The 13,244-nt window shown below is 45.2% G+C and overlaps 1 protein-coding gene across 1 annotated transcript in view; it reads left to right on the top strand.

The window, feature by feature from the left end:
* Positions 1 to 2,142: 2,142 nt before the first annotated feature.
* The window catches only part of Ube2h (ubiquitin conjugating enzyme E2 H), a 93,389-nt gene continuing 82,287 nt past the window's right edge, over positions 2,143 to 13,244 (top strand). Inside the window, exon 1 of the mRNA XM_021164600.1 lies at positions 2,143 to 2,625. Coding sequence (XP_021020259.1) covers positions 2,573 to 2,625 — 53 coding nt within the window. The 5' untranslated portion in view covers positions 2,143 to 2,572. The remainder of the gene's footprint in view (positions 2,626 to 13,244) is intronic.

Genomic DNA, 13,244 nt, shown 5'->3' with positions numbered 1-13,244 from the left:
CCACCAACAACAACCTCCAAAGGACATACATCATGGTTCTCTTTTGCTAAGACTGCTTGCAGGGCTCACCCTCCGATACCTGTGGAGGGAGCAGGCTTGCCACTATCAGCGTGGTCTGCAAGTTTCTGTTACGAAACACTTCTCTGGTTATTCTCCCAAGTTTTTTTTTGCTCACAGCAGTTGTATCAGTGAGGAGGAAGAGACCACGTAGAATTTTTAAGCCCTAACTCCAGGCCTTTCTTCCTCTAGTGTCCTTTCCTTGACTGTTCTGTATATATGCTGTGGTTTTAGAGACAATGACCACAGGTCCTCTAGGTGCCACTGTGTGGGTGGTGGAGGAGCAGAGAGCACACAGCTCCTGCCTTTTGGGCATAGGACTTTATAAATGCACTTAATAGTCAGATAGGTGCCTCGAAATTGAGACATCTTTTGGAATCTTGAATGCAGAGCTTTTCTGACTTTGGCCAGCATCAGAAAAATCCGGGGTACTTGTTAAAGACAAGGCTATTTAGGCTTCACCCCAGATCTTCTGAATTCCCAGCAGCAGTTCCTGGACTCCTGTGAGCTTAACAAGCTCCCCAGGTGATTCTGAGGTGTTGGGCCAAGCTTGAAAACCACCATCTTAGCACAGGGTTGGGAGGCAATCAGGCAAAGGAGGCTGGGGGAGCCACTCTAGGAAAGCTGGTAGGGGCAATAAAACCCTAGGGAGTCTGGTGCAGACAGTGAGAAAGACAAATCTTGTTTTGTTTTGTTTTCTTCCTTCAATGAAGTGATCAGATAAAGGTGGTTAGAAGTCTTTTCATACACATCTGCTGACAAGATTTCTCCTAGGAGAAAGCAATGGGTTGTCTTTTTTCTCCCCAGAACATAGAGTGGAAGTTACCAGGGGCTGGTGGGATGGGGAGGGGGAGGGTCATTCTTTTAAGGGCACACGATTTCTGTCTGGATTGATGAAAAGGTTCAGGAAATGAGCACCAGTCAGACTTGCACAATATTTATTGTTTTTTTTTTTTTTTTTTTTGCTGTTGCATTGAATATTTAAATATGGTTAACATTGTAATATTTTATATGTATGTTACAACTAAAAAAAAATAGCTGGCATATTGAAGGGTAGAATGATAGGAGCAAATGATCTTCAGTTTAGCCCTCAGTACCTGACCTGACAAAGTCCAAGTGTGCGTCATAGAGAAAAGACAATAGATAAAGCTTTTGAGGATACTTGGCACTATTCTGCCTCTTTTACCTTGTTGCTCCTTAGGTTGACGGTACTTTTGAGCCCTGTAGAGAGCAGTATCCCTCAGACTTCACTGTTCAGGGAACTGTCTGAGAACTTAGTTCAACTGCATATGTTAATTGAGTAGGCCTAAGGCCCTTCTAGAGGCATTTCTTCCTAGTTCTCAAATGATGCTGACACTCTGGTCCATTCTGGGAGAGCTGTGTAAATTTCATCTTCATCTACACTGTATTCTCAGAGTCATGAACTGATATAGGAGTTCAGAGGGCAGAACTGTGTCTTTGTTCTGCATTATAACTTTTTTAGGGCGCTTCTATCAGTCACCTTTGTGATTTTTAAAATGACCTTAACTTACCTCAAATTCTGTAGAATGAGGATGTTAGTATCAAATTATTTCTTGTTCTTTGCTGCTTCTACTGCAGTCCTGGAGTTGCTGACCTTGTTTGCATAGAGGGTAAATGAACCCTGTTTGCAAGCTCTGGGGAAGCCTTACTGTAGTCTAAATCCCTGCAAACCAATTCCCTCTGAAGAGGGAGCAGAGTGGAGAGAACATGCTGCTGTGGGAATTTCCAGATTTGGACGCCAGTCTGAGTAATTGCCACTTTGGCCTCCTCCATATCCAAACAGCCTTTGCAGCACTGTTGAGAGGGTGGTACATAAAGTATGAATGTAATCATACTGCCATTATTTACTACCGTCGTTTATGTTGATGGTAACGACACTGGCAGTTGAGCGATGAAGTGTGTGAGGAGGTTGGGGGAGGGGGCGGAGGGAATGCACGATGGCAGGAGAAAGAGGAACTACATCTCCCAGAACTCCCCTGACCAGCTTACACCGCGACGACGAAGCTCCTCCCCTCCCACCGGCGCCCCGCCCCTCAGATGACGTCACAGAGGTGACATCACGGCGCCTAGAGCGAGGCTAGGGTAGAGAGGCCGACCGAGCTGGAGTCGTCGGCTTGTGGAGGAAGCAGCTGGGAGCTGGCGAGAGCGTGAGCGAGCGGGCGGGCAGGCGAACGAGCTAGCGCAGGCGGGAGGGAGCGGCGCACGGCGCGGAGCAGCGGCAGCCCGGGCCGCGGCGGAGCCTCAGTCGGAGGGCAGCCCGAGCGGGCGCCTCGGTCCCCGCCCCCACTCGGCGGGGCAGTGCCCGGTGTTCCCCCGTGCGGGGGGCGGCGGCTGAGCGGACCCCACGGGACCGCGCGGGTGTTGCCACCTCGGCCGAGGAGCCGGCGAGGCCGCGGGGCCCTGCGAGCTGGGCCCGGAGCCCGTGACAGACGGGCCAAGGAGGGGAGAGAGGCGGCGGCGCAGGCGACGGGGAGGCAGCGGCAGCGGCGACACCATGTCATCCCCCAGTCCCGGCAAGAGGCGGATGGACACGGACGTAGTCAAGCTGTATCCTTCATGGAGGGGAATTCGGACTGCGTGTGGGGCGGGTGGGGGTGCCCACTCGAGGGCTCCGGGGCACTCCAGGCCACTGGCCGCGCCTCCCCTCCCTCCCCCGGTGCCTACGACGGCCCCTTGGCACCTCCCCGGAGCCGAGGGCTTTTTCACTCCCCCTTTATCTGCAGCCCCCCGAGATGTGCGTTGTTCTTCGCCTTCCCTGCATTCCCCCCCACCCCCCAGCCCCTGACTTTCCCTCTACGACGTTTGGATTCCTATGACGGCCCTTTCTTAGGGGTGTGTGTGTGGGGGGGTATAACTAGACGCCTCCTTCGTCACCGGGAGCTCATCTTCAGGGTCTTTGCTTCCTGTTTGCTCTCTTTGGGTTTATGGGCTCATTATAGAAATTCCTGAGAGGGAAGCCTGTCTCTCTCTCTCTCTCTCTCTCTCTCTCTCTCTCTCTCTCTCTCTCTCTCGGTGTCCCGGTTCCTTCCACTCACAGTGCTGCTTAAACTGGGGTAACTCAAGCAACCTTCTTTATCCCTAATTCCTTTCTATATTAGGAAGAGAGTAGCCTGCCCAGGGCCCCCTCTTGTAATAAAGAGCTCCGTGTGTTTTAAATCAGACACTCCTGTTAAGCCTTCTGGTCTGGAGAACCTTCCTGTTTTTCTACTCACAAAGCCTATCCCACTCATAGTGCATGCAGTGAGGACCCCCAGGCCCTCTTAGCAGGCAGGCCACCCTCCATATTGTGGAACTGACAGCTGGGAGGAAGGAGAGAAAGGAGCTCCCCGAAAAAAATAGCCACTTGAGCAAAACTCCCTCTGTGAGGGTACGGTTCTTGGGGACTGCTTGCCCTGATCTGGGCCAAGTGACACCTTTTATTTTCTACCCCTTCCCCCAGCTTTATATACACCCGAGGTTGCAGTGGGAGAGCTGTAACAGATAAGAGTCCTCCAGGCAGTGGTTTTGGTTGGAATCCAGGCTGATTTTTTTTGCATGACCAGTAGAGAAATTCGCGAAGGTTCCTAAGGCAAATCGAGTATTTAAAAAATGGTTTTATTTTTTGAGGGCTAATTTTGAGGGTGGGGGCGAGAGCCCAGTGTTGTAAATAGCTGATCCCCAGGGAGAGGGTGAGGGGGGGCGGTAGTGTGTGAAAGGCTGTTAACAAGTCTTGTCTCCTGTTTCTCTTTTCTGCCTCGCCCCCATCCCCCAACCATTTCCCCCGTTGCAGGATTTTGTTTATATAACTCAAGTTGTTTGTCTAGATTTTTCAGGTAATTCCTTCTTTTATTTGTTGCTGTTTTTTATTTTTTTATTTTTCCTAAACATCAGTGGTGGTTGACAAAAACTCAGTTATGGAATTTGCTGAAGTTTTTAAAAGTAGTTTTTGCGTAGGATTTTAACTTGGGGGATGGGAGGAAAGTTGCCTAGGCAAGAGTTTTCTTATTTTTTTTTTTTGTTTGTTTGTTTGTTTGTTTGTTTTGACTAATCCATCTTTTCAAGAATAAGGTGTTTTTTCTCTTTGCCCAGGGGAGAACTGGCTAGAAATGAAGAATAGTGGTTAAACTCGCAAGTTTTAGGGTTTGAAATCTAGAATTTGGGGGAAGGGCAGTGGGAAGGACTAGAGTGAAGCCAGTAAGAAAGGGTATTAGGCTAGATACACACCTAGGCAAATGTGAAATCAACTCTTTTATGGGCTGTTTGTGGCTGTGATTGTTTTGTAAATGCATGAATGATACAGGAATGCTGGCTTTTCATACCGCAGGAAAACTTGTAACCATGGCTCTGTACATTCTACACAAAGCAGTTGGGGGGGGGGTTATTTTTGTTTAGAAACTAGGAAATGACATGGTGCTGGACTTAGGAGTTATTTTTGTCTTGAATTGAGAGTTTGAGAGTTACCATCACACCTAATGCAAATTTCACCCTAATGTATAATTGGGATGGAGTGGGGGAGAGAATTCCAGCTGTTTTTGATCGATGTCAGATCCACAAATTACGTTCATACATAGATTTCTGAAAGATTGAGGATAAGGAGCGAGGCCTAACTTGACTGATGCCTTTTCCATACAGTGCCTTTTGTTCACGTAGTAGTTGTGGCATCTAGAATGATTGCCGCATTTAGGAGTCCGGGTGTGTGGGGGGGTGACTAGTGGTGGGGGGCGGCGAGGGAGAGGGAAACAAAGAACAGCAGGGTGTCTCTCTTCCCCCCTCTCCCTAAGTGGCTTATTTCATAGCTTATTTTTAGTAGAAGATGAAGAAAGGCAAAGAGGCATTGGCTTCTGTTCTTTCCCCACCTCCCTTGCTGACAAAAGAAAGCAGGGCTCTTTAAAATTGTAGATCTCTGAGATAAGAGGATAACAGTTTTGATTTGAAAGCTAGAGGCTATCTCTACTTCAAGTTTATTTTCTGGTTTAATGTAGTTTGGGAGTGAAAATTTTTCAGATTTCCTTTTGTGTGTGCATGTTTGTGTGTATTGTGGAGGTGAGAGATTTTATGGTCTCCTTTCTCAGTTGAATTCACATCAGTAGGCCCAAGTGGAGTTTACAATTTTGGGGTAAGGTATACTTAGTGAAAAATTTAAGAGTAAATTCTCCAGTGTGCTGGTAAGATGGGTACAATCACCTGTCAGTGCTGAGGGTTAAAAATGAAAGATGGTGGTAAGGAAGTAGAAAGAAAAGGTCTGAAGGAATGTCTGGTACTTGTCGTCGTCCCTCCGTGGTTTCTTTGGTAGAGGCTGATAGCCAGTTTCATCAATGTCTCCTGTTTCAGCCCATTTTTGGCTGTCTTCTGGGCATAATTACACTACAAGGGTTTATAGCTTGGCAGCAACCTATATGGTAGGAAAGTAGCGGTGTGGGGGTAGGGAGAGAAGAGGCTGTGTTACTAATTGTTCACTGCTTTCCTGCACCTTGTCAGACACGGTCTCTTTCAGAGCCAGTGGTATTTCTTTTGTGACGGGTTGGTAGGATAGCCGACTCCCAAGTTATGCAGGGAGTGAGTGTTTTGCACCAATGCACTTAATCTGCTGGGCGATTATGCTCTGAAACTCTGACTCATTCATTGTTTCTCTTCTGATCCTCAGCTGAGGGTTGTGCAAACCTCCACAGGAGCCTAGAAACTGATTTACATGACTTTCTGGTGCTGTGGGATAAAAACCACTTGTCTTTAGCCTAGGTCCTGTAAAATGGTCTTGGATCGTGCAGCCATTTGCTTGCCAGAGCCAGGTAGATTGCTAGCCTTGAGAGCCACACAGGACCAGCCACCTTTGAGGTTTCCATCGGCAACCACTGATTATTTAGATTGTCTGAGAACTGGGACTCTGGTGACCTTAAGCGTGATTTGCCCTAAAGGAATATTGGTTGAAGTTGTCCCTGGTGGAGGAACAAACAGCTCAGGTTACATGGGTTTCCTTGTTGGTGGGGGTGACTGTCTCGCCCTGTTGCACAGCTCTGGTGAGCCTTTTATCTGTGAACCAGTGCCCCTGCTGAAGGCTAGAGCTGCTTGTTTTGGAAAAGCGTATGCAGGCAAAAGGCCGCAGGCACAGCTTCTTGCAGCTCATTGGCTGCTCTGTTACTACCCGGAAAAGGAGGAGGGGTGGAGCTACCAAACAGCTGATGGGAGTGTGTGACAAGAGTGTGTTTACATACAAAGGAGGTGGGGGCTGGGGAGGCCTTGAGCTGCTGACAGAACCAAGGGTATTTTCAAGGGGTAAAAAAAAAGGAAAACCTGTACTCAGACTCAAGAAATGTTCAAAAAATTAAACTAGAAAACTGAATCTTATCATAATGAGGACTTGGCACACCTCTCGTTGCTGTAATACTTGGAAATTTTAGAATACTATGACTTTTCAGAGACTGTCTTTTCCAGGAGATCTCAGTAACAAAACAGGATATGACGTTTTAAATGTCCTTAAGTGACTTATAGTTGGGGTTAAACCTGTAGTGGGAATGGGCCCCCAGAGCTCTAAGCTTGCTAGAATTTAAAGAAAAGCTGGTGTCTGCTGTAAGGGCTTCAGAAATTTTCTGGAACAAGTTCAAACCTCTAAATATTTGTGCACCCTCTTTGTGTCAGGCACAGTGTGTCTATGTGGAGGGGATAGTGAGAAGTTCTCTGTGGTGGACGGAGTACTTGTGGAATTAGGCTTTTTTTTTTTGGGGGGGGGCGTTTCAAGACAGGGTTTCTCTGTGTAGCCCTGGCTGTCCTGGAACTCACTTTGTAGACCAGGCTGGCCTCGAACTCGGAAATCCACCTGCTTCTGCCTCTGCCTCCCAAGTGCTGGGATTAAAGGCGTGCACCACCACCGCCCACTACCACCCGGTGTGGAATTAGTTTTTGGGTTGTTTCTTTAAACCAGAATGTGGGATCAGCATTGTGTGTTACATCTTGCTTTTTTGAATACTTAGTATTTTCAAGATTGAATACTCCCCCCCCCCTTTGCCAGCTGTGGTGTCTCACACCTTTAGTATCATTAATTGGAAGGCAAAGGGCAGGTGGATCTCATGGCCTGGGCTACATAGAGACCCTGTCTCAAACAACAACAAAACCTGATTTTTTTTTTAATGAAAAGTTAAAAATTAATTTTATGTGATGAGGATATATATGGGCATCCAAATGCCTTTATTTTTTATTTTTATCTTTAAAACATTAAAATAAAAGCATTGAAATGTGGAGCCATTTATCTCAGACTTTAGCTTTGGCGTGTTTGCTGTTAATCAGCAGTTATTCCTAAGTTATTCATTGTTTAATTTGTGTTCAAAGTGTAGGCAGTCTTTTAACCAACCCTTGTCCATTGGCAACCTGTGGTTGACCCCTCATTTCCTGTGGCTTCTCTCTTGAGTTGGTGAGATGAAAGAATAAGTTTATGGTCTCAAAGCTAAAAGTTGAAAACTTGGCAACTCCCAGTGTTTTGAGTTTGTCTTCCCTGCATAGATTTTGGTGACATAGGGATTATTATAGCACTTATTTTGGTAAACCAAGAACCTCTGTGAGTTTTGCAGTGAAGCTTACAAAGCTTACAAATTCAGCTTATATGAGGGAAAAATCTTGGGTAGGTGTAAGAGCCCCTTTCTCTCTGGGTATGCAGTAAGGCAACCTGGTTTGTTAGTTTGGGCAGTGCTGTGACTTTCCTGGCACTCTGACGGGTATTTACACACACATGCAGTTGGGATCTCATCTTATGGTTCTAAGAACCATTGAATTTCTTTAGACATGTAATTCAGATCCTATAATGCTTACAGTGTAGTGCTTTTTACCTGGAGACCCAGAGAATCTGTGTTTTAATGAAACACTTTAATGAAAGACATAGTAGGGTTTTGAAAGTATAATAAAGTAATTGGGAAAAATATAGGTTACAAAAAGTGAAAGAAAACAGCCACTCATAATCTTATCCTTTAAATAATAGTTTTCAAACTTGAGTGTGATCTTACTTGCTTGGAGGGTTTGTGAAAACTGGTTCTGGATCCCACCGTCGACTTCCTGCTTCAGGAGGTCTTAGAGTGGGGTCTGGGAGTGAGAGACTGTGGAAGACGTCTTCCTCAAACCCTAGCCTGTAGCTGTCTCTCTGCGGCATGTATTCTTGCCAGGAGTTCTTGTTTCCAACTTCATGACCATGTTATATGGACCTGCTCAGTAACTGCTTTTCCCCTGTTAAAAATACTGGGAATAAGCCCGGCAGTGGTGGCGCACGCCTTTAATCCCAGCACTCGGGAGGCAGAGGCAGGTGGATTTCTGAGGCCAGCCTGGACTACAGAGTCAATTCTAGGACAGCCAGGGCTACACAGAGAAACCCTGTCTTGAAAAAAACAAACAAACAAACAAAAAATACTGGAAATAGGGCTGGAGAGATGACTCAGTGGGTAAGCATTGACAGGCGTTCAATTCCCAGCAACCACATGGTGGCACATAACCATCTGTCATGGGATCTGATGCCCTCTTCTGGTGTGTCTGAAGGCAGCAACAATTTATATATAGATATATATTTATATCCATCCATCCATCCATCCATCCAGGGACAGAAATCAGACCAAAGGCTGAGAAGAAGGAAGGACTATAAATTGATAAAAGAAATTTGTGCCACTTAGGCAATGGAAGCAGGAAGATGAGGAGTTGAAGACTAACCTGAACTGTGTGAGATAGAGACAGCAGAAGCTCTACCAGGAGTCAGTCCTAAGCTGTACAGCAAGACTGTGTGTGAAAAGACCAAAGGCTATAGAGATGGCTTAGTGATTAAAAACACTTGAAGCTTTTGCAGAGGTCTGAAACACCTACATGGTGTTTCACAGTCACCCATAACTCCCATTCCAGGAGATCTAAAGTTTTGTTGATTTCAGTGTGTGTTGGGGGCGGGGGTGGAGTGGGGTGGTAGCTTGTATGTATTGCGCGCGCGTACACACACACACACACACACACACGCACGCAGATTTGTACATATAAAAAGTGTTTTTTGTTTTCCAAATGGTGGAAAGAGAGAACTCAAAAAAGCTATCTTTTGACCTACACACACATATACACAGAAATAAATTTGGGAGTGGGGAGTTGTGTCTCACTGTTTAGCCCTGGCTACCTTAGAACAGGCTGGCCTCAAATTCACCCTACCCCTAAGTGCTGAGATAAAAGGTATGCAACCCACACCCCAATACAGGGTCTCCTTATGTAGCCCTGGCTGTTCTGGAACACCATCTGTAGACCAGGCTGGCCTTGAGACCTGAAAGCCTCTGCCTCACGTGCTGGGATTAAAGGTTTGTGTCACTAAACCCAGCTGAAAAGTAGGTTTTAAAACTCAGTGGCATTGCTGGGCGTGGTGACGCACACCTTTAATCCCAGCACTCGGGAGGCAGAGGCAGGTGGATTTCTGAGTTCGAGCCCAGCCTGGCCTACAAAGTGAGTTCCAGGATAGCCAGGGCTATACAGAGAAACCCTGTCTCAAAAAAACCCACAAAAACGAAAAAGCCTCAATGGCACAAATCACTTCATAGCATCTGAGTTGAGGCTAGCCTGGTCTGCATAACAAGTTTTGGCTACCCAGAGTACCCAGAGCTACATTGTGATAAACCAACAAAAAAGGACAACTATGGGTGAGATAATACAGTCACTACTCATTATCTTCTACTTCTTCCTTTTAGATTCTTTTTGGAACTTTTTTGTGTTTTTTTGTTTTGTTTTGTTTTTTGAGACAGGGTTTCTCTATGTGGCCCTGGCTGTCCTGGAATTCACTTTGTAGACCAGGCTGGCCTTGAACTCAGAAATCCAACTGCCTCTGCCTCCCAAGTGCTGGGATCACAGGTGTGCGCCACCACCGCCCGGCTTTCCTTTTAGATTCTTATGGTGCTTGTAGATCATGGTAGCGTGTGTGGTCGAGTGTGCACTTGCGCTGGTCAGTCAGTCTACCTACGACTCTACAGCCTCAGACATTGCTCTTGTCTCTATTTTTAAGGGAAGGTTGAGCTTAAAACAAGATCTTACTATTAGTATACAGCCCAGGCCTCAAATTTCTGAGATCCACCTGTCTTGGTGCCTGGAATTCTGGTGTTACAGGTGTGTATCATTACACCAGCTATTTCATTCATTCATTCATATGTATATGTGTTTATGTGTGTGTATATATGTGTGTGTAGTATGTTAGCTTCCATACTATATGGAATCATATAGTATGTGTTGGGGTCTAGGAGTCATCCACAAACCACACGAGCACTTAGTTAGATAGGGATGGTTTATTGAATGCACACCCTAAGACTGATCAATCAGGGCAGTAGCTCAGAATTCAGGGGCTGAGGCTGTGACCTCTTAACATTTTTCTATGTCAGCTTATAAAGGCAAACTCCACAAAAATCATAATGAGCTCATACAAAAACACAAGGTGTGTGTGTGTAAGGGGGGCGTAGGGCAGTCAGTCCTTTTTTCATGTTTAACAGTTTAAGCTGATCACTATTGTGCTAGATCCTGAGTGAAGGCTGCAGCTGGATTCTTTTCCAAGGTGAGCTTTTCTCAAAATACAATAATAAATCTTAGCATAGCATGATATATGGTCATTGACCTTTAATTTGATGGGTCCTATGTGAAGCTTATAGTTGCAGAATTTAAGATTAACAAAAATCAAAACATACAGAACATAACATAGTATGTGACCAGCACGAACCTGCTCTGAGTTTAGTTACTTCTCTGTGTCAGTGACTGGCAGGCTGATTACAGCAACAGTATGAAATAGCTGGTGGGCAGAAACAAAATGGATACAGCTATGCTACAGGGGGCACGTATGTCCTTTTTACATGAATTTTACACTGGTCTTAATTTTGAAGTTCATTGTATAGTTGTAGGTCTCTGAGTGATACTCTACTGTTTGGATGTACTGTACTTTAGAAGTTTGTGTCTTCATATGTGTGTACAGAACTAGGCACTGCGCTTAGGGTCTTGTGCATGCCATGCAAGGTCTGAAGCACTACATTGTTCTTCAGACCTTTTTGTTTTTTATGTTTAGATGGATACATTTTTGGTTTTTTGAAACAGGGTTTCTCTGTGCAGTTTGGCTGTCCTGGAACTCACTCTGTAGACAGGCTGGCCTCGAACTCAGAAATTCACCTGCCTCTGCCTCCCAAGTGCTGGCGTGCACCACCACTGCCCGGCCTAGATGGATACTTTTTTTTGAAAATTGCATTTACTTGTATGTGTGTAAATCACATTTACAGTTACCAAATCTTCACACATACAGAGACCATTTGTGGGAGTCAGCTCTTTATTCTTCTACCAGGTGGTAGGATTTGATCTCAGGTGGTCAGTCTTGGTAGCAAGTGCCTTTACCTATCAAGCCATCTTGAAGGCCTGTTTGTTTTATTTTAAAATTTAAGACAGTCTCACTAAGTTATCTAGTCTGGCTTTGAACCTGCTCTGTAGCCTAAGCAGTCCTTGACCTTAAAAGATGTTTCTGCCTCAGCTTACTGAGATGGTCTTTCAGGTATGTCCCTCTAAGCCTGGTCAAATGTACATCTTGATCTTTAGTATGCTTGAGTTAGTTACAGTGGCTGTGAACATTTGTATGGTTGTGTACTTCTGTTGGACTCGGAAATAACCTGCACCACGTGGTGTGTATGTGGCTAAGCTTTTGCTTGAGACCTGTTCAGCATATATCCCAGGCTGGACTTGACCTCTCCATCCCCCTGCCTTAACCTTTCTAATTCTGGGGTTAAAAACCTTGCAAGGGTTTATGTCTTACTTTTTAGAAGTTAATTCAAATATAACATATAGGTAAAACTCTAATGTTAAACTTTTGTTTCAGTTGGGTATTTTAAATGACTCACATTGAATGTCACCCCCACCCCCACCCCCAGTACTGATTACTAGCCCTCCTGTGCCAGCCGGTGTTACAGCAGCTCTCTCCCAGTTGAAATGAGTGCTAAGCAGATGGCTGGGGTAAAGCATGTGAGACTCGCCATGCTGATCCTTAGAACCAATTCAAAGCTGAGGCTGTAGCCTGAGTGTGGAATCCCTGTGCCCATGTGACAAGATGGGAAGTGAGGACAGAAGAATCTTGGAGACCTGTGGTTTAGGTAGCCTGGTATGGATGCACGGGCACATACAAACACACACATACACACACACACACACACACACACACACACACACACACACACGAGCACTTACATAAAGTTTAAAAATTTGTGATTATAATTTTTTATGAAGTATTTTGTTTTGTGGCTCATTAGGAAGTACAGTCATAACTTTTGCTGGCAGTATCTTTACAAAGGTCAGCCACTGTCTGCTGGGATTAAAGGCCCATGCCACCACTGGCCAGCTAAAGGAGGTTTGGTTTTTATGTTTGTTTTTTGAGATCTTAATATTTTACTGTTACAATAATGTAAATGCCATCACTTTGGAGGGATATAATGAAACCTATTACTTACTAACTTAAAAATATTAATAAAATACTTTTTTTCCTTTTTTTTTTTTTTTGGTATTGTGGTGTACTTTGTAATCCCAGCACTTAAGCCTAAAGCAGGGGGGATGGGAGTTTGAGGCTATCCTGGGCTGTTCATAGGAAGATCTTGCCTACAAAAAATGAAAGTGGTTTTGGACTCTGTACGAGTAGACACTGACTTAACAAAAGATGCTACTTTGTGCGGGGCAGTGGTGGCACATGCCTTTAATCCCAGCACTCTGGAGGCAGAGGCAGGCAGATTTCTGAGTTTGAGGCCAGCCTGGTCTACAGAGTGAGTTCCAGGACAGCCAGGGCTACACAGAGAAACCTTGTCTCAAAAAAATAAAAAAATAAAGGAAAAAGAGAGATACTATTTTGTGATACTGTTATTTTTTCTTGTAAGTCACAAACAGTTGTGTTTATATGTGTTACTTACATGTGTGTTGCTTAACAAATTAACAGCTTATTAACATGAGCTGAACTCTTAGACTGGATAACAAGAAAAGGGCAACCTGGTTTTAAGGCTGTTGTTTTTTGTTTGTTCTTTTTTTAGGAGACAAGGTTTTTCTTTATAGCCCTGGTGGATGTCCTGAAACTTGCTCTGTAGACCAGACTGGTCAAACTCAGAGATCCACCTGCCTCTGCCTCCCAAATGCTCTGTGTGTGTGTGTGTGTGTGTGTGTGTGTGTTAAAGGCATGGTCCACCCCTCCCCCCCCC

Source organism: Mus caroli, chromosome 6 (assembly GCF_900094665.2).
Source record: "Mus caroli chromosome 6, CAROLI_EIJ_v1.1, whole genome shotgun sequence".
In the NCBI taxonomy this organism is placed as follows: Eukaryota; Metazoa; Chordata; class Mammalia; order Rodentia; family Muridae; genus Mus; species Mus caroli.
Note: the sequence above shows the minus strand (reverse complement) of the source record. Positions and strands in the feature narration are given on the sequence as shown.